This window comes from Pelmatolapia mariae, linkage group LG13 (genome assembly GCF_036321145.2).
Source record: "Pelmatolapia mariae isolate MD_Pm_ZW linkage group LG13, Pm_UMD_F_2, whole genome shotgun sequence".
NCBI classification, from domain to species: domain Eukaryota; kingdom Metazoa; phylum Chordata; class Actinopteri; order Cichliformes; family Cichlidae; genus Pelmatolapia; species Pelmatolapia mariae.
Window position 1 is genome coordinate 16,370,717 of NC_086238.1, and position 27,687 is coordinate 16,398,403.

The 27,687-nt window shown below is 41.9% G+C and overlaps 1 protein-coding gene across 5 annotated transcripts; it reads right to left on the reverse strand.

Moving 5' to 3' along the window:
* On the reverse strand, positions 1-27,687 carry LOC134640262 (uncharacterized). Of its 5 annotated transcripts, XM_063491920.1 has the most exons (17): positions 24,308-24,434; positions 16,932-16,994; positions 11,353-11,403; positions 9,455-9,555; positions 9,118-9,256; positions 8,955-9,004; positions 6,753-6,858; positions 6,228-6,386; positions 6,019-6,136; positions 5,854-5,915; positions 5,571-5,696; positions 5,373-5,491; positions 5,120-5,281; positions 4,826-5,022; positions 4,454-4,583; positions 1,404-1,597; positions 252-747 (listed from the first exon to the last, which is right to left on the reverse strand). In XM_063491920.1, exons 4-17 carry the CDS (start codon positions 9,479-9,481, stop codon positions 513-515), a joined length of 1,824 nt encoding a protein of 607 aa, XP_063347990.1. In that variant the 5' UTR covers positions 9,482-9,555; positions 11,353-11,403; positions 16,932-16,994; positions 24,308-24,434; the 3' UTR covers positions 252-512. The 5 variants fall into 5 exon arrangements, with proteins under 5 accessions (XP_063347988.1, XP_063347990.1, XP_063347991.1 ...); XM_063491918.1 differs by lacking the exons at positions 11,353-11,403; positions 24,308-24,434 and adding an exon at positions 27,595-27,687 and having other exon boundaries at positions 1-747; XM_063491921.1 differs by lacking the exon at positions 16,932-16,994.

Sequence of the window (27,687 nt, forward strand, 5' to 3'; positions counted from 1 at the left end):
AGACGATCTTAGAGACAAACCTGTGCAGGCAGGATGCTTTTGGATGTGCCTGTAAATTAGATCACTTTTGTAAGACTATATCCAGCTCTATATGTGTTTTTAAAAAAATTGAAGCATGCACAGTAATCAGTCTTACATTGTGACACCTACTCTGGTGGATGTTAAAAGAAATGCTTATCACATATCTAGTGGAGTGAAACTGTCAGACTCTGTCCTTCTTCGTTTTAGTTGAAAACAAAAGACGATATAAAACAGGGAAATGTAGTCTTTTCTTGTCTTACTTTTTTTTTTAATAACTGTTCCGCCAGGCATACATTGAAATGCATTTCATGCTAATAAATACCAAAAACAAGCTGGTGCACACATGGTGAAAAACAGGCCTATTGCTATTTGATATTCTGAACTAAAAGGCAGCTGTCAACAACTTATGACGAACAGTGTCATCAGTAAAAACAACAAAAGACGACATGGTGTCTCACATTACTGGACAGTTTTAATACTGCTGTGTGTCATCATATGGCTATCACCCTGCGCTGTGGACGGGTTTCTGTGCTGCCCACGTCTCCCCCTGGGCAGCATGTTTGCTCCAGATCACAGCTGACCATGTGCTGCAGGGACAGAGGGGAGGGGAGGGCAGGCGGGGGCTGACGAAGGACGACGACTTGAATGCTGGGGCCCTGCCACAGGAGGTCGGTCAGCTCTTCGTGTGTTGAGTTGACCACCGACACACCGTTCACCTCCACCAATCTGATAGCGAAACACACACATGCAAAGATAACGTGTTAGATCTTTATTTCAAGTTATGTATGGAGAAAAAATACATCTTTGCAGGTAAATGTAAGACCTCGGCTTATGTAAGACACAAAAAATGCTCTTGAAGAATTCACGAATCACAGAGCATTAAAAATGAAAAAGCTACACATTTACACAGAGCTCGTTAAAAGCCCTCTATTAGTTTTTCTTTATAGACACCCAGGTTAAACTTAGAGCAGTTCCTTGTATTTTTTCATTAGCTGCGTAAAGAGCATTGGCGCGAATGCTGCGATAAAGGAACACACACAGCGAGCCTGAAAGACTCTTTTCAGCTACCGTGATTCTGTCACACAGACTTCTTTTTCCCCTGCAGTATTGTTTTAAATGATGGGCAGTGTCTCTAAGCACAGTTCGTACTCGCTGTAATTCTATAATTTCTTAATTGCATGAAGTTCTTTTATCTGTTCCCTCTCACTCTCTTCTGCATCCAAGTATTACGTTATGTTGCTTGTTTTCTGATGGGTTGCCATCGCTACCACGCGCAGAGAGAGAGTGAATGAAAGAATGGGTGAAATGAGTAAGATGCTGAGCTCCGCTCTCACTAACTAGCGTGCATTTATGAATACGTTTTTTGTTTTTGTTTGAGTCACCTGTCATCCACACAGAGCTGCGAGTTGTCCGCCTCGACCACCACAAGTCCGCTGCCTTCCCCATAGCGACAGGAGAAGCCGTAATGGCCATCGGGGTTCTGGTTCTCCTGTACGACCAGCAGCATGGCCGGACGCTGCGGTGACACCAGCTGGCTCAGGCTACCAATGGGCGAAGTCTTCTTTCGAGCCTTTTCCTGAAAGCAGAAAAAGAGCGTATTCCTTAAAGCAAGCAATCAGAGACAGCTTAGAGACAGATGGTTGAGATTTGAAGGCATTTGCAGTGGAGTGATACAAATTTATTGCAAAATCTGCTGTGTCCCATGTCTCACTTACAGTAAATAGATACACAAACCCTGGGTAGTGAAGTCTCAGCCACAGCTGGTTTTTAGGAAAGTTCGGAGTAGTTCAACATTTGGAGGGAATAATTCTGTTTTCTATGGTGAGAAGATCAATACCACTCAGTAATACTCATTTACAGATGGCCTCCAGCTTCATCATAGATTTTTACAAAATAATGAGAGACCATTCTCAGTATAGGGTTCAGGTTTCCTCTTCTTCCTCTGTGTAGGTTGCCAGCTATACAAGGACTGACTTCCAAACCAGCTTCTGTGCCAGTGAAACATGAAACTAACTCAGTTACCATTTTCTTAAGATAAACTTGTAACTTCATTATTTTTGCTTCTTAGAAAACAAACTAAAAAGATTACAGATATCGTACGTGGAAATCTACAGGAGATAAAGGCCCAGGCTGCGTCAAAGCCAGGAGACCACCAAGATGTAATGATTAGCTTGGGAAGCGATCGCACCACAAGTAGCTTGCAGGGATCCGAAATAACTTGTGAGTCCGACCGCTGAATTCCAATGTTCACTTATCCAGCCTCTTGGCATACTCCCCTCCCCCCCGCATGGCGTGTGAATGCCTTGGAGCAATAGATGCCGCTTTTTCGGGGTCAGGGGTCAAAGCTAAGGCTTCTCTTTTCTTCAGACAAGTGGGCCAGACAGGATATATCCACGGAAACGCAGCCGAAGCCCCTCGAGGAACAGACTCTAATGCCCACCGTTTTCCCTCTTGGCTTGCTCCGTTTTGGACGCACGCCAAGAACCCGAGGAATTTTCTCTTCATATTCTTCTTGTTTACCCACAAAAGCTGATCAAATCCCAGCCTACCTGAGCCAGACATGGAGCGCATCTCCTCCCCCATACACACCACCAGACACATGAGCAGACCAAAAGCAGGCAATTAAAACACAAACAGAAAGATCACAAAGGTCATTCAGGTGGGAATCACTCACACGTCTGCTCGGCGACAAGAAATATTGCCGTATATTGCACGAATGCAACCGTTTAAAACATCATCTGTGAAAGAGATTTGTTTCAAACAGAGTGAGAAAAGATTCTCTGACAGGCTAAATAACATAGACGCTAAGTGGAAGGGATTATATTTCATTTGAAATGAAGGGTGTTAGTAGATCTACATTCAGTCCTGTCATTGTGAATGCAGATGCCCTAGCTGTTCACAGAGCAGAGGTCTTATGGGAAAGAAAATGAGGGATAGAGAATTGGGAGACAGTGTGACCACACTGATAAACCGCAGCTTGTACGATGACTTTGTCTACATAAAAAGCGGAAACACACTATCCGTTTCCTAAACTCATGCATGTCATTGCGAAAAAATAGAAATAAAAGGTGGGAGGTTCTTCTCAAAACGTGACCCACGCTCAAAGCGCGACTCAAGCCTGGGTGAAACATAATTCTCCCAACTTCCCCACTTTAATAATCTGTCTGAAGTTTTTGAGTCGTCCAAGCTAAACTGCTTATTTAAAGTCATTTCCTCCATTTGTTGTCGTTCCCCTCCTCCCTTCACTCCGCGCCTCTGTTTCTCTTTCGCCTTCCCCTTCGGCTGCTTTATTGATGCTCTCCAGTTGCAATAGATCCAGGAGATTAGACTGCCGATGATGAAATATTTCCTTATTGTCTGTAATGTGGGGCAGTCTACAAGACCAAACACAGGGCAGTCTGTTCCTTATTTGAACAGCAGATCTATCAGTTCCCAGGCTGCTCCTCAGCTCTGACCTGTGTGTTAACTCTGATTAGGTCATATGATAAACATTAGCACTGCTGCTTTTCCCACAAACTCGGCACCTAAAAAAACGTTGCCTTGGGGTGGCAACGTGACACGGGGCACCTTTCAAAGCCGAAGCCGCGCGTGTCCTTTCATGGCACCTCGTTAGGGCTTCTCCAGCAGGATAAAAGGGCCACATTAAAAAAAAAAAAAAGTGGGCACCTCGGGGGATAGATGGAGATACTTTTACACACGCTGGCCCGTTTCGCCACCGCTCTCTCCAAGTGGCTTTTGTCACACACATTCCATTGTTGGTATGGTCACAGGCTCTCGAATGTCAGCGCTAAACATCATTTCTCAGGAAAAGAAAGTGCATGTTCGTACAATGGATTTCACTCTGCATTGTGTACTCATTCTCACAACGGGGATGAGTGCGCAACTTAATGAAACAGAGCAGACACTGTGTGTCACTCAGAGGACCAAAGTTAAGAGTCTCAGATATTGGCCTTCCACTTTAAGAGGCCAAGACCACCCCTCCCAGTGCTGTCTAATTCAGTCACCAGTCGGATCAAATGTGTGAACGTCACTTGTTCTGCAGATGAATTTATCCTCTAAGTCTGGCTTCAATTTTTAGGGCAAAGGTCAGGAACATGAGTTGCTCTGATATGGTTAGGGACAGCATGCGCAATGGCATGAAATTCCGAAAGCTCCAAATTTGTCCTTTTTTTCTCCAGTAGCATTTTATTATCCCATACCACGGATGCCTTTCTCAATATTTAGAGTTGTTTTGGTGCAAACATCAGCTTCTCATTGTTTATTTTTAGCAGTCAAAACATTCTCTGACTCAGACCATAGAGCTTTCCCACATATTGGTGTAGCTGCAGTTCACATGCTGTTGATTAAAGTCCTGCAGGCCTTCGCTGTGCCAGTTAAACTCTACAGCAGCACTAAAAATAAATCGATGAAAGGTTCGTTTTATCAGCAGTACCTTAACGTAGCTTTCTTGCAAAGCACTGTGGAGCTGAGCCGCCTGTCGATTGAGATGCACGATGCAGATTTCTTCCTTAAACACGTGGCAATTCAGTTTCATCTTTTCCAAGAGATGAACCTCCAACTGCCTGAAAGGCAAAGGAACCACATTTCATGGAAGTTCAAGCTCACATACACAGAAACAAATGTGGTTCAGGTATATTTCTTTAAAAACTAAGTAAAAGTCTCAACAGATCATTAACTACTACAACAGGTGCTTGTATTTCTAAATTGCACTTTGTCTCTGGAAGGTGAAAAAAGCTTCTTTTTTTTTTTTTTAAGTATTTGTATTGTTAAATAAGTTGCTAATTAAAGGTGATGGTCCTCCTACTTCTGCTTGTCAGCTGTGAAGTCGGTAATGTTGTCTCTGAGGGTCTGCAGGTTCTGCCTCTTGTCATGCAGTCGGCTGTTAACCAGCTCCAGTCTCTGCTTCAGCTCAGCAGAGCCGAGTGCATCAACATTCGTGTCTCCATCCATGCTCTTCAACTCTGAGCAAAAAGCTACCAGGCCATGATGGAGCTCTTGGACCTTTTGGGGGACGTAAAGATCAACCAGATCGTGATGTTTAATATTAATTGAGTACAATATTTTTAGTGTTGCAAATTTTTTAAACACAGATATGGACCTGATGGATGACATTTTGTAGTGAGGCCACTTGTTGGTTTAGTTCCCTGATCCGCTCTTCTTTAGCCAGCTGTTTGCCTCGGATGTCATTGTTAATGTTATGATTTTCATCGGGGCTGTTCTCCTCTGGACTGTCTTGGGATGCAGAAGCAGTCGGTTTGTCCTACAATTTAAAAAAAAATCATACAGAAAGCTTTGTTTTGGTGTGTTTGAATTTTATGCCGGACTGTTTATTATGATTGTTTTTAATCTACCCTTTTAACCAAGTGCAGTTCCAGCTGACTGCTCGCTGCTGCTGCTGCAGATGATGATGATGATGATGATGGAAGTAGAGTCCCAATCTGTTGATCTGGTGAGAGCTCCTCTGGTGAACCTTGAAATTAAATCATATATTTAACACGTTTACTGCGTAAACAGTATGGCTTAGTGTTTTTGAATAACGCTCGGTGAACCTTGCTTGTCTTTTAGTGTGAAGAGACTCTTGTCTTCTGTCATTCCCAGCATTTTGATGCACGAGTCCATAATCTTTCCCACTGTTGTTTCCTTCGGGGTTCTGAGATGAACTATTCGCTCTGACGCTGAAACACAAAAGTAAATCACAGGTAAAGATGACTCCTGTTTCATCCTCAGTGTCTGTTGCCTATGGAAACATAATTGAATATTTAACATTCACATCCATTCATTGCAAATAGTGCAGACACTGAAGATCTTAGCAAACTGAGCTTCAGCACTCACCGTTGATAGTAATCTCTATTAGTTGAGCACTCCTCTGCACTGCGTTGTTTTGGCTGTTGTTTCTGTAGCAGAATTAGATTAATAGGTTAAAATGATGGATTGTTTTTGTGTTTGTTTTGCTGCTTTTTTTAATTTCTGGAATTCACATTACATGAGTGGCTTCACCTCAGCTTGAAGGAACGCCGATTTGTATTCAAACAGCTCACATGAGGAGAAGACTTGGACTTGGACATTGACACCAGCGTTGCAGTGAATGTCTCCACATCACCAGGCCCCAATGATTCTGTTTAAAAAGGAAAACATCAATAAATTACATTGTTACATTGTTCATTGCATGAAATATTATTTGACATGGTTTGACATAGTAACTATACCGAGCAACGAGTCGATTCTCTGAGTCACCGTGCTGGGAGGGTGAAGCTCATTATAAATGGCCGACAGTAACTTCTCCCTGTCGTCCACTGTGCTAATGTGGAGGGTGTCCAGAGTATTCACATCTACAGACGCCATGTCTGCACCACACAGATTTGCCTCTGCAACAAGCATTTATTCATGTATCAGCTGATTTTAACAACCATCAATAAACTGCAACAATCAAGACCTGAAAATCAAGTATTGTTAAGACATGTAATATTCAAAATGCAATCAAAACACATGCATCATATTTTAGAGTGCAGATACTATGGATAGTAGGCTGTTTGATTTAATCGACAGGACTTTCTTGAAGACGTTTCTCTTTTTATGCATTAGACACTGACATGTTTCAGTTTTAAGAGGTTTAATACTCTTATATCCTCATCTATTTTTTTCATCTCAATTTAATAGCATTCATTAATTACAGTTTATTCCATCTACACTAAAAATAAACCAATCTGCATTGCCAGTAGACTGTGTTTTACCTTTGATGAAAGGGATACACTTTTGTAGTCCAATACTGGTAAACCACTGGCACACCTCTTCAGTGTTCAGATCCCTGAAAGATTTGGCCACTTGCCTCTCTACATCCTGGGGAGAAGGAGAGGCTAGACAGCTGCTAACTTGTACCAGATTACACAGAGGCGTGGAGCAAGTGTTGTGTGAAAACACACCACACTAAGTATATACACTCAAAAAAATGACTCTTTGCCCTCATAAACAGGAAGCAGTAATTTTAAGTAAAATGCAACTGAAGTATATCAAAGCAAAGGTTTATTTATTCAAATGGTTAAATATTAAGAAAAAAAAACATGTTTGATTCCATTACATTTAACGATTTACACTGTACTTATGTAACAAATTCCATGGAAAATCTATGTGTAATCAAATTACTTAAAGTCAGCATTTTGGACATTCATATTGTTTGGGTGTATAGCATTATACCATACACACAAGCATCTATAGACCATTGCTTATGAGTTTTGGCATACAACTTGCGGACTACAAAATGTGTATATCTCTGTGTATTTTAACTAGAATGGTGAATTATCCAAAATGACATCATATTTTTTGTATCATTACATATTACATCTCCCTGGTATAAGTCTTGCACAAATCTGCTTTCCAGCAAGTTGCATAAATGTTGTAATATTTTTCACGCACTTCTCTTTAGCAGCTCCTTGCTGTAGGAGTTTTATTATTTTACCTTCTTCTTTGGAAAAATTGTTTTTCCCAAAAAATGTTGACTGTTGGGGTGTGTACTTGGGTGTGTACTGAAAGCATAACTTTTCTTCGGCTTTATTTTGATATTATCTGACTAAAGCATGCACTTCCCACACATATTAGGCTTCTTGCTATGCTGCAAGTTCACATAAACAACCATTGCTGTGTGAAATAATTTTGCAAGGATGGCTGCGTTATTGGTAGTATGACTCCTCTGATATCATCTAACTGCTGCTGCAGCTGTGTTTTGGCTCATTCATTTTCGCTTCAGTCAGTTCTTTGCCATGAGGAGCCATGATGCATCAGGCACAGCTCAGGCCAAAACGTAACACTGCAATACTTTTACGTTCTTTTGTAATCTTGTTCGTGCAGTTATCACTTCTGCTGAATTGCAGTCGTACCGATCTAATCTGTTTGTTGTTGTTGTTGTTGTTGTTGTTGTTGTTTTTTATTTGCACAGATCAGATCACTTTATTTTAACTTCATAAAGTGATCTGATTACTCTGTGATCCAATTTCCAGTCCTGTTTGAGTAGTTATTCTGTACTGTTTTGGGGATTTTTGGGGGTCTTTTTTCAGTCCAAACAGTAGTAGCGGTTGGAAAATCCTGAGAGCAGGAAATGACGCACAAAGACGATTGTGACTCAAACATCTGGATGCAAAAAACCCCCCCAACAACAAGTCAGTAGGTGGTAAAACATCAAGACATAACAATGAAATTCCAGACGTGTATTCATCTGAATCACAGCTTTAATGGAAATTAGTATGACTACGTTGGATATAAGTGTTTGGACATATTACACCAAAAAAACATATTTGTGTGTTTAACTGTAAACATGTTTTTCGTCAAAGACAATGAAATGTTTAGTTAAGTGGGGACCCTAAACACAGGTTTTTGTGTAATTGTTCCCTTAGTCAGATTTTTTGTCTTATTTTTGTTTTGTTTATGACATTCCCGGAAGAAAAACCTACAATGTCCCGTTCAAGGGAAGCTTTACAGAGTAACTATGATTAAATATATGAAGTCTGCCTCGTCTGTGGGATTTCCCCATTATGTTGCATGACACAGCAAAAACAACATATTAAACCATGCAAATAATCCATAGCATCAGCACTTTTATGGTGCTCCAGCGTGAGATGTGGCTGCTTAAGATACATGTTGCACAATTGCTTAAATGACTGTTAATGCCTGGAGATAGCAAATACAGGACATGAGTGATTGGCCTTGAAAAAAAATTGTACTTTCTTGTGTTTCGGCTAACACGTAGATTGCTAAGGATACAAGCAATCTTGCTTGGCAAATCCTGGACACAAAGACTAAAATCCTGAGACTATTTGTTGAGTCATTGCTTTGACAGATCAAGGGAGCTGGGAAATATAAACAGAGTATATTCTATAATTGCAGCAGCTCTGGGCTGTGTGCTGATGCCACCCTGAAGGCTCGGCTTTGATGATTTACAGTACCTTCTCGGAAAAGTTTCCATTCTGATCCTTAGAATGAGGCATATAGGATGCTGCGCAAAATACACAAAGAAAAACAGATGAGCTTCTTGTAAGGTTGTGTTTCTAATTAGTTGGAATAGTAGTATTATGTAGTAACAAAGCTTGCTTGGCCATATTATATTACCAGAATCACCGACAGTTATTCGTCGCTGTCTTGGCGACCCCTCCTCTTCATGGTGTTGATCTGTGGTCTGAGTTAAACCGTGGAAAGTGGCACTCCTAGTCAGCCTGTCCTCGAGACTGCACGAACGAGTTATCATCCTCTGTCAAGGAAAAAGCAGATTCACTTTACAGTCAGTCTGTAATTTTGACTTCTTACAGAGCATCTCTTGAGCAAAGGTCAGATATCTTAAAGTAGATGCTCTGTATATTACCTGAGTCTCGTTAAGCAAAGATGTAGACTATAGACTACAGAGTATGAAGCAATCATGAAAAAAAAAACCTTTGGTTGATAGCCTTACTCTTTGGTGAGCAAATGTAGCCATCATGGTGGTGTGAGGAAGCGGGCAAAGTTCACGTTTGAGAATATCGGAGAAACTTAAGTCTCTGTTGGTCAGGTCATCTGCAAAGACAAAGTCAGTCAATAAATGCAAAATTCATTATTAGAGCTGTGTTTTTAAAAAAAGAAGAGGAAGAAGCAATTCAATCAAGTCCTTTTTCTTCCTTTTAAGCTAGTGTGTCCTTTTTCTGGCGCCCAGGTCACCAGGTTTATTTGCAGTGCTGATACTGGACGCAGCTAGATGGAGTTGCTGGGCAACACAGTAAAGTCTGTCTAGTTGATGACATGTTTCTCTGACAGCCCGCGTTCTTTCCCACAGAAAGCGCATATTCTTCTATTTTCCAAATGTCACTTGGTCAGCGAGCAGATATGTTTATTATCTGCTATCATAACAAGCAAGATGAATGAGGCTGAGAATATGACATCAAAGCCTGGCTTTTTCAGGCAACACAAGGCAGTGATGTGATTGTGACTACTCTGACTTAACTATATGTTTTGAGACAAAAGTGTCAGGACCCCTCTGAGAACTCAAAAACAGTAGTCTGTTCAAATAGATTACAACAACACAGAAATCTTTAACGCGTGTTTTTCATTTCAGGGGCCTGTCTCTGAAAGGCTGGTTTGACATGGATTGGGGTTCAGATGGAGTCAGAATCAGATAAGACAGCGTAATTGGTTTATGCGTGTCAGCAGTGGAATCTTGTCTGGGACCTGGAGAGACAGTGGAGTGCATAGAGGGGGGCAGCGAGCTGGCACTCTCTTCATCACCTGGCTGCTCTTGAGTCACTCTGGGAAGGATCAAAAGTCTAGTCTGTTGCAAAGCAGATTCAGAACACTCAGTGCAAAACACAACCGCCTTGACTTGAACAGCCATGTAAGGAAAGTGATGAATCTTGGCTTAATGCGAAGACATGTAGGAGCACCATCCTCTAGCCGACCTCAGACATGACAGTGTGTCTTTGAAGTGCTGAGAAAATCGCTTCCAGTCTGACTCCATGATTTCTTTTCACCATGAATGGCAGAATGGGCACAAGATGGAGATGTGTCTGAGAATGGTAATGGAGGGTAGCTGTACCCCTCCTCCTGGCACAGCCAAAAAGAATGCCAACCAAAACAAAGGACAGGGAATTTGGTGCAGGCTGAGGGACCCGGCCTGATGTTGCCTTAAAAGGGTGAAAACTCCAATAATGGAACGATGAACTTCATTCCTAGTCTGAGTCGGCTCCGTCGGGACACGTCAAAACACAAATAAGATGTCTTACCCTTGACTGGTTGGCACAGACAAACACATTGCATCCTTGCACCCACACCTGCAGACACACTAAACGCTCCAAGTTTGTGCGTGACAGAGTTTGGCAACTGTTTAAACACACACACGGGGTCAGTGACAAAGCAAAGCTTGAGATTCAGAACTTTTCAGCACATTTATGTAATGGATAGGCAAAAGCGATGCTTATCGTTTCCAGTGTTATTGTCCAGCTCTGGTTTGAAAAGAGAGTCATCTCTTTGAGAGAGGGAGGAGAGCATGCTGAGTCACAGGAACCCAAAACCTGGGAACGGCCTGACCAGTTACACACTGGGAATACACACACAATGGCCAAAAAGAGATTCCAACAAAGGGGAACTTCTGCAACTCCCCAAGGAGGCTTTCGAGGTACTGTAACCGTGTCAAATAATGCCTGCAATTTTAATGTGAACAGGGAGCTAAGATCAAAACCATGAGGCAGCACAGGAGCTTTAATGGTTGGATGAAGAGAATCATCATCTGGTGTCATTTACCTCGCACCTAAGTTTTTTTTCTAAAGCTTACAAAAAAGGTTTAAACACAACCACTTGCAAGTTCATGTCATCAAAACTCACCCAAGTTGTTCTCAGTAAATGGTAACAGATTTATTCCAGTGTTGAAGCTCCCTGTGATAGAGAAGGAAACAACAACTTAAATCTGCTTGAAATAAAACACGATAAAGGAAACACATACTTTTCTTTTGTTCTTTCTTTCTCTTTTGCCTCATTGCCAGCTTTATATTTAGCTGTGCTCTATTTAGCCGTGTCAGCTTGTTACGTTGCAGGATGGAGCGGATGCAGAGCACGAGGCAGCTGATGCAACTCTGACATTTATTATTTGCATCTGTGCCTTTCCTTCTGTGATGCATCAAATGTGTTTCATGAGATTAGTCTGCAGTTCATTGAAAGTCTTACCTGGACAGAGTTTAGTGCAAAAACACAAGATATTTTGACTTTGGAGTTTAGAGTATGCAACATGGAAACAGGACTGCTTTGGAGTTTTTGAAGGGACACTATTCAAAGCTAAGCTAGGTGGTCTCAGTGTTTTGGCCAGGCTGGGCTGTGCTACCTCACCACTGAACCCCCCCCCCCCCCCCCCCCCCCCCCCAAAAAAAATCCTTTGATATTAATCTTCTCATCCAACTAGCTCCTGGCAGAAAAGGACTAACTGTAGTGTACATTTAAATAAAACTGTTAGACTCACTTTTCTCCTGGAGCTCAGGGAGAGGAGCCACCTGGAAGGTGCTTCGGAAGAGCTCACCCTTAGTTTTCTCTTTATTTTTAATTGGCACAGCCTCTCTTTGTTCTCCAAGCTCATCCCTAAGGCCCCTCTCAGGTTCGACTTCACTATTGGCCGTACTCTCAGCCAGTACACATACTTTTTTTGGCTGCTCAGTCTCCACACTCTTTGTTTTATCCTCGTAAGTGTCCTGGTCACAAGCAGCAACGCTTCCATCAATGCCAGTTGTGTGTGTCACACTTTCCTCTAAATTCATTTCAAAGAATTTATCAATCTCTGCAAAGTCAGAGGGCGTAGGTGGAATCAGATTGATGACAGGTGGTGTCAAAAGGTTTTCAGGATCCAACTTGCTTCCAGACAACACTTCATCCTCTTGCTCATCATCTTCTCCATTGCTAGAAGTGACTGCTGCTTCAGCCTGGGGCTGTACACAGAGTGAAGACAGAGGCTTCAGTCTTTTCTTTTTCAGAGCTCTTGAGCAGGCATACACAGAGCTTGCTGAGCGAGACATGCTGTTCCTCGGGGTCAGAGAGTCCTCATCAAACAGGCTGAAGTTAGTGTTAACTATTCCCAGATCCTCCACTGTAATCTGGATAGTCTCCTTCTCACCTGATCCCCGTTGATCCGAGTGTGCATGCAGAGGGGCCCCATTAATCTTTTTCTCCTGCTCCCTTAGAGGATCCTTTTCACCACGCAAACACGAGCAACAGAACAGCCTGCGTGAAAAACATTGAGGGCTCTTTCTCCACGGGCACCTCCGAGGTCGTTGTTTTACTGCATTTGCTTTTGCCATGCCTGTGACTGGCTGCTCATTATACTACTAAACACACCTATTTCACAATAACCAGCTCAGCTTCTGTGGACTGAAATAAGACAAGATACTGTCCCGTCCTTTGGTATAAAATGCTGCTGTGTGATAAAAGCCACAGCGCCTGCACTCAGCACAAACACTCAGCTACAATATATGTTGCTTAGCCACCAATTCATGCTCCTCAGCTTAGGTGAACACTTGAAATGAATGCTTGCCTTAATCAGCATGCTTTGATATGATAAGCAGTTCAGATACACTCTTGCTTCAGAGGACCTCAGTATTACAGCGGTGCTCGTCACAGCCTCGTAACCTCCAGTAGTGCCTGGCACCGTGACCTTGATACCTGATACATCAGATCGGATCTTGGGACAGTTTTGTCATGTTCAGAGCAGTATATAGGGGTGTTAGTGAAACATATCAAAGTAATATCCACATTGGCCATGACCCAAGGTGATGAGATGATAACTTTTTTTTAATGGTTTAGTATATCTTTAAATATGTAGTAAAAACACATTTATTTATATATGTGTACATATATGTATATATATGTCTGTCTAGCGCAGACAGTTATATTAATATGAGGCAGTGTTCAGTTTCTCTGGAGGTCATCAGTCAGCGTGTTTGGACACAGGTGAGAATATGGGCTTGCGGATGCTTGGCTCATACAACCCGTATGGCATCGGATGACATTTCCTTCATTCCACAGGCCCAGTCCTGTTCTCTGCTACTTGATAAATCATCCAGCATCAGCTTAAAACCATTTTACCACACCACCCACATTGAAGGCTTGTATGAAAAGATGATATACGTGCTTTTTTTCTCACGCCCATACAGTGACGGTAGAGTGATGGGAATAATTACTCCTCCCTGAGTACCCACCTCTCACCTTTTGTGGAGCGAAAGGAAGCCACTACTGTTTGTTTCTTCGACGCTGTTTCTGTTTGCGTCTCATCTTTCAAGTTTCAAGGTGTTTATTCACCTACAATTTATGAAATCCCAGTTTAATGTTCTTTTTTTTTTATCTGTAATAAAATTAATTGTATCGACCGTATTCAAATAACAAGTTCAACCCAGTAAAGCTCCAATAAAACTGGATTTTTGCTTTTGGTAATATTCCAGAAATTATTTTTTTTAACATAAATAACAGAGGTTTGAGATGATTTCAGTGTGAAGCCAGTTGACTATTGATAGGGTTAGCGCAAGGTTGAAGACTCTTTGTTGCTTTCTGGTGCTTTTATATTGCATCACTCAAAGACCCACATGGTAGTTTCTACTGGAAGAAAGGTGATCTAAAATAAGCAGCCTGACTTATGCTTTTAGCTGCAGATGAGAACGTATATGTTTAGTTTTCCTCAGATATGAACATGACAGCAAAGCTACAAAGCACAGAACCAAGCTGAGAGCTACTGGCTCTATAGACATTAGACAAAATGACATACTTTCCACTGTTTTGGGGGTTAAAGATTTACGAGAAAATAATCTAAAATTAATATAAAATGGCACAAGTTGGTGTGCATCATCAGAAAAATGCAGTGCTTTTATGAGGGGAGCTAGAAAGTAGGGTCTCTGACATAATCACTATCAATACTTCAAGCCCAACAAAGGGGGGCAGTGGAGAGCAGATGCACAACGCTGACAGGACAGAAAACAGAGCCCACCACTTCTTAAAAAGGACCTCCACTGGCATTCACAAGTCTGGATAAAGTTAAACCACACAAGTGCTTTTCATTCGCGGGCTAGTGCGGCTGGCTTTCATGATATCTTGATCTGGTATTTGCAAGAATATCAAGTTTTGTCATAATCCTTTTTACATGTTGTTTGAATATACCTAAGCAGTAGGGGAACGAAAAGATATATGTAGGATTAATGTTCCGTCTCCTTTATATGGGTTGTGTTTGAAATTAGCTGAAAATCTGCGACCTTACTGGCAGATTTATGAAAAATGAGTTCCTTATGATGAATGCTGAGAGACAGTGTAAGTGACAGAGCAGACAAAGATGAATGCTTTACAGCTGCTACAGCCTGGGGCAAAAAAAGTGGGAGAGATGACTGAGACAAATATGGAAACCCACCAGTCTGCACTCCCTGAGTGATGATATAAATTCCGAGCTACTCTAATTATTTGTCTTTAACTTTGCCTCTTGGGTTTGTTTGACGTTTTCCTTACATTCATAAAGTTACATCACTTAGTCCTCATCGCTCTCTGTGAGTTAGCCTACATGTCCAGACATAGGTCTGTGAGCATCTGAGCATGCTCTGAGTGTTTTTTTACTGGCCTCGCAACCAGAGAGTGGTAAACTCTGGGCACCCCCGAGACAACCGTGAAGCCAACATCAACACCAGCCCGCAGCACTGGGAGGGCGCCTCTCTAAAACGCCCTCACCTCTTGCTCGGCTGCATTTCTGTGAAACATGTTGAACATTTCCTGTGACAGTCATGTTTCCATACACATAGGCTCTGTGTCCATAGCGTGAACATGACCCTGTTTGGTCATACAGAGCACTCACACGCACAAAAAAAAGGAAAGTGAAAGAGTATTTTTCGTGACTCTTTTTCACAGAAAAGGAGAACGGTTCAACCGGTCCGTAATTGCATTTACTAAACAAGACGGCAGTGTGAGTCACTTTCCAGGGGCAAGGAATGTCACATCTTCCTGTAAAATCAGGACGAACGGAGTGAGTTATTTCATCAGAATAACATCCACTGAGCTGTCTTTATATTGTGAAGGATGCTGAGTGGCCACACAGGGGCCAAACAATGTGGCGGCATTCGGGAACCATCGATGTTGGGGGAGGTCTACAAAAATAATCCTATTCATTCAAGGATGTTGAGTTCCTAAATCAACACATTGCAAACTCTGAGCCTTTTCGCCATCGTGTTTCTCTTCAGCAGATGCATCCATTTTGCTTACGTAAACCATCCTGTTTGTGCTCGCCACCACCAAACCTCTTGGAAGTCATACAGAGTGAGCCAAATATTTGCAGTTTCCCCTGTGGCTGATACCTAATAGCATGAGAAAAGAAGTTCAGACGGGGGAAGAAAAGGGCAGTGACCTTGAGAACTTCTGGGTTGAACTTTCCCCTCCATTCCCCCCTCCTCCCCAACCAGCACTCCTCTCTCTAATCAATTACCGTTGGCAGTCAGGAGACCACCAGTGATTAGCAACAGCAAGGCAGACGTGGTTTGGCGGGGTGGGGGACTGGATTGCGGGATGTGTGAGGCTGGGAGGGTGGCATGTGGGGGTGGGTGGAGGGGGGAAGAGAAAAAACTTCCTCCGAGCAGCTTTGATCAAAATGCTGCCTCAAATAAAGCGTAATGCATACCCCCCGGTTTAAATGATGCTTGAAGAGCTTTATTTATCCACGAGAATGAAAGATGACATCCTTTTGTGTCCCGTGTCTCAGTCAGTTGCACGTGAGCAGACGGTTGTAGATCCCTGATATTGTTTGCACTCCCATCCACTCAGCTGAGACTGACAGACCCAAGACAACAACAGAGAAACACCACATATAAACACATATCTTTTTCTTTTCAGTTGTTCAGGTCTTTGAAGCAGGAGGGAAATAATTTACAGGCTCCTTTTTTTTTTTATGAGAATCTGTGCCGTTCCCACGCCCAGTGTGGCAGGAAAGCTTAACAAAATCATTTGTCTTAGATTGGCTGATTGGCTGTCTGGAATCTGAGTGTGTCTTTGACAGTGATTGAAGTTTAATTCGATGAGAGGAACTCTCCCACCACACCCACCCACAACTGCCCTCCTCGCACTTTTCCTCATTTGCTCTCGATTTCTCACTTTAATCCTGCTGTGTCTCCCCTGTGCATTTATAGGTTTATCCTTTTTTTACAGGGCGAAGGTAAGGCTGAAGGAGAAAAAGTGCCTCGCACGGCTGTAAACTGCAAAAATGTTTGTGTCATTAATCTTCCCTCGTGGGGTAAAACAGTGAAAGAGCGTTTATGTGTCAGGAGTAGGGGTGGATGAGAGATATAAACAGAGAAAAAATAAATAGGGAAAGATAAGAAAGGCAAAAAAGGGATAAAAGATAGAAGACGTGAGCAGGAGAATCGGGGTTGTAACTCAGCAGATTGCAGCGGTCTCACACAAACCTGCTTTACACGATGTGGCTTCCTCTGGAGCTCTCTGTGGCCAACCTCTTTCTCCAACTCTCCCTGCACACAATTAATGGCATTATGAGCACTACTGGAAAGCTCAGCTAAACAGTTGTGTCTCTGATTTTCCCATGGGAACACCATTTTGTGTTGAAGCCAAGCTCTCTGAAGCAATACAGTTATCTCTTTTCACTGATGTGGTCCGGCGGGACCTATGCTGTCAAGATAGCGCGGAGGAAATAAAGCAAGAAATAAAATTAAGCTTTATCTGTAAGTTCAGATCGAGATACATCACCGGAGCAGTGCAGGCTGGACTCTGACTGGCAGTTCTGGAATCTGGTCCGTTTCATTGTTTGCTGTGCTGACTTTGTCTCTGTCATGAGATGTTTTTCACAGCCGGACAAGTACGGTCACTGTGATGTCCCCGGCCAGAGCATCTGAGCCTCATCAGGGAGGCATTTCAAAGCTGCTGTCATGGGTATTTAGAAAGGGGCAGGCCGAGGACAAAGGCCCACTATTGGCAACTTGTCCATTTGTTCTCCCTTTGAGGTTTCCTAACGACGTCTCTGCCCTCATAGAAATCACTGCAAATTAATTTTAACACTCAGTGAAAAGACAGATTAGTGCCGAGATGGTGGCACAAAGGGTGTTAAAGACGACGAGGGGCATGCTGGACCACAGGCCAGGCGAGGGACATGTTACCCACAGCTGCCAGCATTGACCTATTTTCACCAAACCAGCTTAAAGATTTTTTAGCATCCTCTATTGTGCAAAGACCTTGCAAAGCACACGCCGAAGTCTTATCTGCACGACCCCCTTCGGGCACTGTGCCCTTCGATGGCTCTCGTAAAGCCACTGATGGGGGTTTTAATTAAGTGTGGCAGGTGATTAGATGGTCCATATTTATCTGGAGGGCGAGGGGCAGATGTTGCAAGAGACGACCACGGGGTGAAATAGCTTCATAAAGAATACAAACAAGAGCCTGAACTATTGTGGTGGAGACTTTAGTCACAGACATGACCCTCGCTCTTAAACCAAGAGAGAAAAGTGATTTCAGATTCAATTATCTTCTTTGCAGGAGGAAATGGTGAGCAGATGGCAACAATAGTCACGGGCCTCAGCCCGATCAGCGCTGTTCGTGGACGTCTTTTCTTTGCAACAAATTTACCGTGGCCTCATGAGGTTTTCATTGAAGTGTTAGCACTAGGAGGTGAAGCTTGCCAACAGGTCAATGGCATTATAGATATGACAGAGGTCCAAAGCTTCAGAATAATTTTAAATAACCCTTTCAGACACCGTGTGCATTTTCTACAAAAGATTTTTTATTTTTTTATTCTTTTTTGGAGGGAGGACAAATTGTCAGCATGTGGTCGAGTGAGAAAAGTTATCCTTCTTAATGCTATGAGTCATCGAAAATAATATAAATTCTAGTTAGCCAGTTGCAAGGATTTGTTATTGGTTTTGATTGAGTTGACAAATTTATAGTTTATACAGTTCATGGGAGAAAGTTCTGAACACAAAGGCTTGAAGGCAAGTCTGAATTTGTCTGCTGACTTAAGCTATCGGAGCAGATTAAGAAAGATATTTGAATGCTGATCAAGTTTTTTTTTCACACAGATAAATTTCCTCCTTTTAAGGACACATAAATCAGATCTTTTTCTTTTTTTTCAAAAGGCACTGACCCCTCTGAGAGAGCTACAGGCGAAACTTCTAATTAAATTCATGTCATGGATGAATGAGACGGGAATGTGTTTACTTTTTGGAAATAGCCGTGAATAAAACAAATGGGACCAGAGAGAAATCCTGCAACTTTTAAAGACTAACAAAGAGTAAAGAAAGATTCAGAGAGCTCTAACAGACAAGTTATGTGAAAGGCCGTAAAGTGCGTTACAAGTGTGTATAAACCACACTATTATACTGTGTGTAGTCGTACTGTATACTGCAGAAGTATATCTGTCTTTGGTTTTGTCTTAACAAGGGGTGAAACCTAATAAACAGTGGCTGAAATATAAACAGCAGCCAGTTTTCAGTTTAATACTTATTGTGTATTATTATAATTGTTATTGTCTACATGTTTTCATTTTTTTTGCCATATGTCCATAGATAGTTCCAGTTAATGAAAAAAGCTCCATTACTTGCAAGTCTCTGTTCTGTTTCATCTTGCATAGGTGTCTGGGGAGGGTGTGGTTCACATCAGTACAAGAGAACAGTAATTTGAGTTTAAGGTCAAAATTGAACTATAGGCGGATTTTTCTATATGTATGTTTTGCTCGGAGCAAATCTAAAAATGAATGCAGCCTGTCATGGAAGACTTTTGAGCTTGTTTATCCACTTTACTGTGCCAACCTGTCTGATTAGTACAGCATGTCCTATGCTACACAGAATCAATAAAGCTTGTGCTGTTACATCTGATATGTTATTTTCCCTTCTCTGGCACATTTCCCTTCAGGACTTGTAGTCAGTTCGTCATGTTTTTAACTTGTTTTTTTATTGCATGTGTGCATGTGGATGCATATTTAGCTGGATATATCTCAGGCTGAGGAGAAGCCCACTGAACACTGGAAAACAAACAAAAGACTGCACAAAATCTTTGTCCAAGATGTTAAGGAAGCAAAGGGAAGGGCACTTGCACACTTTTTTTTCTATGTCAGTCTAACAAAAAAGCTACAAAAGCGGCACAAAGGCCGCCTTTGAGAGCACAATATTAGAATTAATGACTTTAGCAAAACCCTGGAAACACAATGAGATCAAATGTACTGTGTACGTATAAATCACCTATGGCAGGCACCCCGTGTTCACGCACATTTGCCAACATTTGAGGAAGCAGGGCTGTGATCGTTTTAGTCTTCACGGACTGAAGTGACGACAGAAACCTGAACCTTCGGCTGAATTAAAGAGGAGGCAGGACAATAGTTGCTCATTTCCTGCTTCCTGCTTTTCAAATAACCACAAGCGCACTCATCTTGTTGCGGCGATCAGAATTTGCATGACACAAAGCAGCTTTTTTTCTTCAGAACTCACAGCGTCCTATTATCAGAAATTTAATTTATGTCATCCTTGCACAGGAAATTACATGTTGTACAAATTACATGTGTGGTGGTTTATCTGCTATAAAAAAATGTTTAGAGGGGAAAAAAAACTATCATTTGTCTCAGATATCATGAAGATGCATACGTTCGTCCATTTTTTTAAACCACTTGTCCTAAACAGGGTTCCAGTACATGTACCGTGTCCATTGTTCAGTCACCTGGCATGCTCTGGAAACTTGGATCAATTTGGTGTCAGTGCTCTACGCCGCCACTTGTATAAGCTCCTTGGGTGTGAGAGGGGAGTATTTGTGTTCTTTTCCTCCTGTGCTGAAGGTCCTCTCAGGAGGCCATTAATGCTGAATGTCTAGTCATGCTAGACAGCAGCAGGCTGTTTTAGTACTCGGGTTGCTGAAGGTTGCTCTTTCACCTTGACCCCAGTGAAACAGGAGACCATGAATGCTGCCTTCCTCTGTTTCTTCAGATAGCAAGATCAGGGTTTTTTTTTTACGTGCTATATTCTTTACATTTTCGAGTGTATGTTGTTCTGCTGCTCCTTTTCTGTCTTTTTCTCTCTAGTTCCCCTTGTTGTTACTGAATGGAATAAAGGATTAAGCCTCTGGCCTCTTATATTCCACTGTTTGTTGTTTCAGCAATATTGCTGCTGGGAACATGCGCTTATTGCCTCCAACCTTTTTTTCTATGACAAGCAGAACACATTTCTAGCTCTACAGCAACTAGTTTGTCACCAGACTTGCTGTAGAGCTTTAAGAGAAATGCTGACATCAGCAGTGTGAAACAGGGTCTTGACAGTCAGGCTCAACGTCTCCCTAAGGCTGTTGGAGCACAGGAAACTAAAATCCATACAGCTTTAGCAAATAGCAGACCGCTGTGGCTCCAAAATAGACGGCAGATCAGATTGAGGGTCAGCTGGTAGGTCAAAAGAATGGAACAGGTCCATGGTGTCAGTCTGATTAGGACTTATATTCTTTCACAAAACCACATCCACAGCAGCCGCCTCGCCTCATCCCAGGGCCTGGGTCGAATGCCGGGGAATCTGATGGCAGACAGGAAGTCCTTATTGTACTAGCGCAGAGATCCCGGAGCCAGACAGCATACAGGAGCGATGTCATCGATGGCCAGGCCCGGCATATCTTTGTGCTTGCTCACCGCGTAACAAAGACGTAAATAAACACTGTTACCCCCACTGGTCTTCAACTGTCATTTCAATTAGGCAGGGTCGTCATCGAAAGCTGCGGCCTCTGTTTTTCGCAGCCACGCCATTACCTCTGACCCCTGCGGCTCGTGCCCGAGGTGATTTTCTTTATTAGTCCATGGGGTCAGTATTTAGCCCCGTAGCCATCAGTAGCTGGCTGAAATCTGCAGAGTCAACACTCTGCCTTCCTGGCTCTTAGTTGCATTAGCACACTGAAGCCCCACAGCCCTTCCACTCCCACTCCGCAAACATCCTCCCTAAGGCCAGATAACATCTCTGTCCTGTCCATTCACGAGCCAGCCAAAAGCCTGCGCTCTGAACCCGGGGAGCTGCACATGTCGATGTAGGGAGGCTTTCTAGGAAGCCTTTTCAATTAAAACGTGTGAGGCTACACAACAGTTTTACAAGCAGTAAACAGTTTAGAGTTGTTGTCAAGATAAGAAAACTCTGACAGCTTGTAATGGCTAAAACTCGCTGCATGATTAAACTCGTTTGGTGTTCGGTGCTTGCTAATTAATCACTTACCTTGAATGTTTGTATAAATCCAAATACAGCGTAATAAAACTTTATTGATGTAAAAATGGCAAAAGCAGGCACAGAGGCTATAATCTAGGTCATATTATACTGGCTGTCAGGAGGGGTTTTTTTTCCGAAACCCTCAGTGCAACCCAAACTGAAGCGAATAAGTTAACAGAGCTGTGACCAAATGCTACATTTTCCAGGAAGCCAAGCCTTTGGGATTGAAACAGTAAATGTTTTGTTACTGACAATAAATCATGACATTGTTTAATTAGCATCCTTCAAATTCTCATTCATTGTGGTGTGCCTCTGAGATGTTTCCTTCTTTGGCTTTTATTCGCATATTTCTCAAGATATTCCACCCATCAATTTTGCCACTGAGAGAGAGAGAGAGGGAGAAAGAGAGATAGACGCAAATGGCAATTATGGAGGAGGGAAAATCTGGTGAGGAATAAAATGGGCCGTTGTGATAATCCTCTAAAAGGGATTTACAATCCCTGCGAGATAAAGAAACAGTCATTTTGCTTATCTATTGGGGGTTTTTCCGCATTGCACATTTTTCATACTTGAACAAAAGTGTTCATAATTACAACTTCTAATGCGTATAAAACTCTGAAGCTGCCATTTAAAGGTTGGTATCAAACTGTCCTCTATTCTGGCAGACACAGCCTACAACAATGATGAACTCCCTGTTCTGCCCACTCTGTTCTAACCCCGAGGTTCACCTGAACCTAATCTCCCAGGGAATCTTAGCTATACAAAACTCTGTCAACCCGAGTAAGACGATGCCTTGTTAGCGGTGGTCCCTAAAGAGCATCGGAGACAATGGATCAAATACAAACCAAAATACAAAGAGGCTTTGAAGTATTGTTGTTAGTCTCTATTGCTCATGCCCACCATGACCCTCTGCTCCACCTCTCCTCGCTCGGTATCCAACCCAGTGAAAGTGCCTCATTCTAAAGGAGGAGGGAATCTCTGATTTGCCTATCTCATTTACCTGTGACCTAGATAACAGTGTCTACTCAATGAATGCATGTTAGTTTAACAGCCTTCGCTCCGGCTCGCTAATGTTTTAAAACTCTGATAAAAGTTCTGTTTCCTGGAATTCCCCTACATCCATCTGACCGAAGAGTCATAAAACAAATGCAGTTTGGAAACCATGGGCGTGTAGGTAGATCACATTCACTTCCGAGCAAAGAGTAAGATTTTGAAAAAAAATAGATATTTTACATGCAGTGGGATTACATGCAATCCATATGATTACCTTTTACAATGTAAAGAAAATCCCACACATTTGTCATCCTTTAGTTGTGTTTTTTTTTTTTGCATAGTTCTGCTCTCTTTTGTTCTTGCCTTTACTCACCCATTAAAAAAATGAGCCATGAAACATTAGACGATTAGTCATCTACAAACCCCTAAGATACAAGTGTACTCGGGAGAAAAGGCCTTGCAAATTCAAAAGATTTCAGCATTTAACTGTAACAGCCTCATAACTTAAAAAAAAAAGTCATAAAGATTTCATTAAGGATATTCAGAAAGGAGCCGTGCACTGATAAATGTTGAAAAGCAACTTGGAAAACGAGGCGTTTATTTGTGTGTAGATATTGCAGAGCGCTGCCAGCTTTCACGGGTAACACAATAAAACAGTCGAGCGGTGCTACAGAAATCTTTCATGTTTCCAAATGTTTGAAAAATGGGACTTTCTTTTGCAGGAGGAATCCCAGGGAATCTGATCCTTGGATATCAATCTCTGTCTGCATGATAAAGACACTGATGACAGAGGAGTTGATCACTAGCCTAGGGTGGGGTCCATGCATATTTGTCTGCAGTTCTACAGTAAATGCTGCTGTCTCCACCCAAACTCAAACCACTCCACAGACTTGTCTCTCTTCCCGAGCTGTCTGCAGACATCAAGTCTAACACATTGTACACAGCGCATTTACCTTCGTTCCATCAAACATTTCCATGAGACAGGACCACGTGGAGCCTTGGCTAATGAGAAAACAACATGTATGTAATCAGCTCGAGAGAACGGTGGGGGGAGTTCTGCAAACCTCAGTAAAGCTATCGCTGGCAGGGGTTGCTTATGATATGGGCTCGTCAGTTTCTGCCAGCTGGCACCGAGGCCCTGGCAAAACCGTCCCTGGTGGTTAATGGATCATAAAGGTTTGCTGGGAGCCGCTTCACAGCTCGAGTTGATTTAGTAATGTAACACAAACCCATTAGTACTGCCTTTTGCTGCAAGCGAGCATGGCGTTTAGACTCCACACAGCAAAACACAGACTTTTAGCTCTTGTAAATCATCATGGCTGGGCAACTCTCACTAAAAAAAACTGTAACACATTTCATCAGAAGAAGTGATAGAGCTTATCACATAATAACTGTAAAATTATTGGCACGCCTAAGGTAATTAATCTTAACTGCTCCATGTTAAACTGTAGGAGCAATTTCCTAACCATTCAGTCCACAAAAACAACCCAGTAAATTCAAAATTAAGCCAGCATTAGTAGCCTATTAGAAGGAGAAGCGCTCCTTCTGAACACTCTACACAAGCCCTGAGTCAAGAAACGAAAGAAGAGTGCATTAAAAAGAAACGGAAGGTTCACTCTTACCTTAATATGAACAAAAACAACTATTCCACGAGTGTGAAGTTCGGCTGTGGAACACGAGGAATATGTTATTGGATGCTCACTTTCTCTGTTTGAAGACAAGAGACACACTGGAGATGGTGTGTTGGCACGAGGACAACCCTGGCCAGCTGACAGAGGGGATTAAACAGTATTAAGAGTGTCCAGATGCATTTGTTCAAACTAATGCGCTGACATACTGACACACTGCACTGGAGAATAAACAATGAACAAAACCATTTTTATTGTTTCAGTACTCAAAACCAGGGCCCATCCTTTCACTGCCCCATGTCAACATTGCACATTGGATCTTGAATCAAGATTCAAGAGGATGCTGGCTACTGTAGCTTGAAACCTTGGTTTTCTACAAGCGCCTTGTATCCTTCATTTGTCTGTAGCACCGTTTTTTTTTGTTTTTTTTTTAAAGCTGATTATAGTCGGCCAGATGGGCCCCAATGCCCACACCCAGTCTGTCAGTGTTACAGCTCCTCCCCCCCAGTGAATTATGCACATCTGGATGAGCGGATGAAAAATAGAAACAAACTGGGTCATGTCTGTATTTGAAGATAATAGATTTTGTGTTTGTTTTTCAGATTTTTTTCATCATAACTGCTGCGCCATTATTAAAGTGTTGCTATAATGCAACATTCCCACACAAGGACACCCACAAGATTATTTCATTTCTTTTATGGCCTGTTTAAATACAGTTTTTCTATATAATGTAAATCTCCTCTGGGGTCACTGAAGAAAGGCAGGGAGTTTATGAACCTGTAGTGTACTTAGAAAGCCTAGAAATTCCCCCAGCTGCAGCTGAGAGGCTAGCCCTGCTCCCTGGATGGTCTCCCCTGGAAGTCTCCTGTGACCCTTCAGACTTTCCATAAATCTGCTGAGTGATTGCGGTGGTCAATTAACACTCTATGAATTGCTCCCAGTGGAGAGAACGGTCACATCCGTAACAGCAAGAAACCAAAGCCGCGCGGGTTCACTCTGAGTTCTGCAGTAATAACACAGTGGACCTGGTACAATGAAAAATGGGTTGAGGGCCCAAAACTATAATAGCAGCTATTGTACTGGTGGTAACACAGTCACTCAAGTGCAATATTCAGGAAGGCCATTTCATTACATCCAATAGAGCCTCAATCATGTGTAAAATTTGCAGTTTGAATGGGCTTGCTATCATATCAATCATCAGTGGCTGCAGTGAAGGCTAATGGAGGCTTTTTCTTCCTGCTTACGCTTTGTGTATTTTGTTCCCATTTGCGGTATCAGAGACTGGACCAATTTAGACTTATTTTAATCAAGACTAAACTCTCAGTCATTACTGGTGTGCTGAAACAGGTTGTTTGCATCAGTATGTTTCCTTTTTAGTGGAAAAAAGAATTTTCTCTGTTGGAGCAAAGACATTTGTCATAATAGAGTATCTGTTTAATGTTAAATACAGCAGTTTACCTGCAAATGATTTGTTTGCTTATTTTTCAGTTGTGACTTTGAACAGAAACAATGACAGACCTTTTAAACATTTCTTTATTTTAGGATTTTGGAATATATTTTCAACAGAAAGCTTCTGTTAGCAATGGCAGTTTCATACTGGCTAGTCCCCAACCCAAAGTGGTTAAATGTTTTTTGTTATCCTTTGGCCTTTATTTTTATGCCATCATAATAAAATTATTTGTTAGGCATTTCTGTACTAATTGTCTGCCCAGACAAGGGGCGAGCAATTAATTTTCCAAAGCAGCCAGAATTGACACGCTGGGATTGCTGTGGTGGGCCACATGAAAAAGCTAATACAAAGAGTAGATTATGATTTAATTAAATTAAATTCAGTTTCTTTTTATTTATATGGCACCAATTCATAACAACAGTTGTGCCTCAAGGTACTTTATATTGTAAGGTAAACGCTACAATATTAGAAACCCTAACAATTCCCTTTTAACAGGAAGCAACCTCTGCCATCATCCCTATTTAGCACTGGCTTACACAGGACCACCTGGTGCTAATACAATACAAAAATACCAGTTTCAGTTCTGGGATCATTTCAGTCATTTTGTACTGCAACCACTTCAAAAGTCAGATATTTTTCCCTGCCAGATTTAGACAGCCATCAGTTGTAACACCTGCCAGTTTAGTCCTATTTCTGCCTCAAAGTATGCACTTACATTCACAAACAAATCATTTCCCATCTTAGTCCCTTTCACTGCTGCCAGCTCCTCAATAATCTCAAATTCTTTTGTTATCTCACGTTCAAAAATTAGCTACTGGCCTGAACATCAACGCGGTCATCCAGAGCCAAGGAGGAAAAAGTTCAAATTTATTGTCAGATTATTTGCAGTGTCATTGATCAGTCTTGTTATGATTCGTTAGGAGAGTGGCCCATTTTCTTTTTTTTCAGGAAATATATCAGGGTGGCATTCTTTGGGAATTCATAAAGCTGTTCTTGATTGATCCATCCCTGGATGTGTGAAGCTTGATTAAAAAAAAAAAGAAGCTTTGGAGCTTTTCTAGCAAAGGTTCAGATATCCGTTCCCGCTCTGCATCAGTCAAGTTCTTGTATTTCCCTGCATCTTTTATGTCTTTATGGTGATTCATACTGTAATCCTTCTAAACACAGCAATCTGCTCTCCACAAACTAAGCACGTGGTCTTACCTCTGACTTCAGTCAAATAAATACTTAGAAGTCCATGCCATGTCAAAAACTATACATTCTGTGTCCATCTCTTTTTTTCTGTGCAAGCAACTTCACATTTCTCATAAATGTCTGTAAAACACATTTACAGTAAAACAGCATTCTCTCGCACACATGTATGTACATGCATTTTAAAAATATAGCAGTAGCCTTTAATGCCCAGGTTGTACAGCACCATAAAATTCCCGGGTCAGGCCTACATTATAACAGGGGCCATGGTAAATAATATCTATTGAACATCTGCCTGTTTCATTTAGTTCAAAGACCTGATGTTAAGTGTCTTAATGTTGGAGCTGTTGAATCATAGCCCTAATTGTGAAATACTTTTTCTGGGAACACGTAAGCATATAAACATGTATGAGTATTTTATAAGCTGTTACGACATTTAGGAGCAAAAATATATTTGAATCAGGACTTCACAATCCAGTGAGTGACATCATGATAGCTATGGCTATATTCTATGCTTTCCATGGGAGAAAGCATCCTTTATATTCCACACTCGACGACTTATATTTGCAAAAGCATTCATAATGTTGCACTTGATGCAACCGATACAGCTAGCTGTTTAAAGTCCTGCTGTTTTTCTCACCTCGGGACACCTTGCAAGTCTCTCCATAAAGTACGAGTCCTGTTATTTGATTGATTTCCAGCATTCTGTGACACACTCCCCTGAATTCCAGCA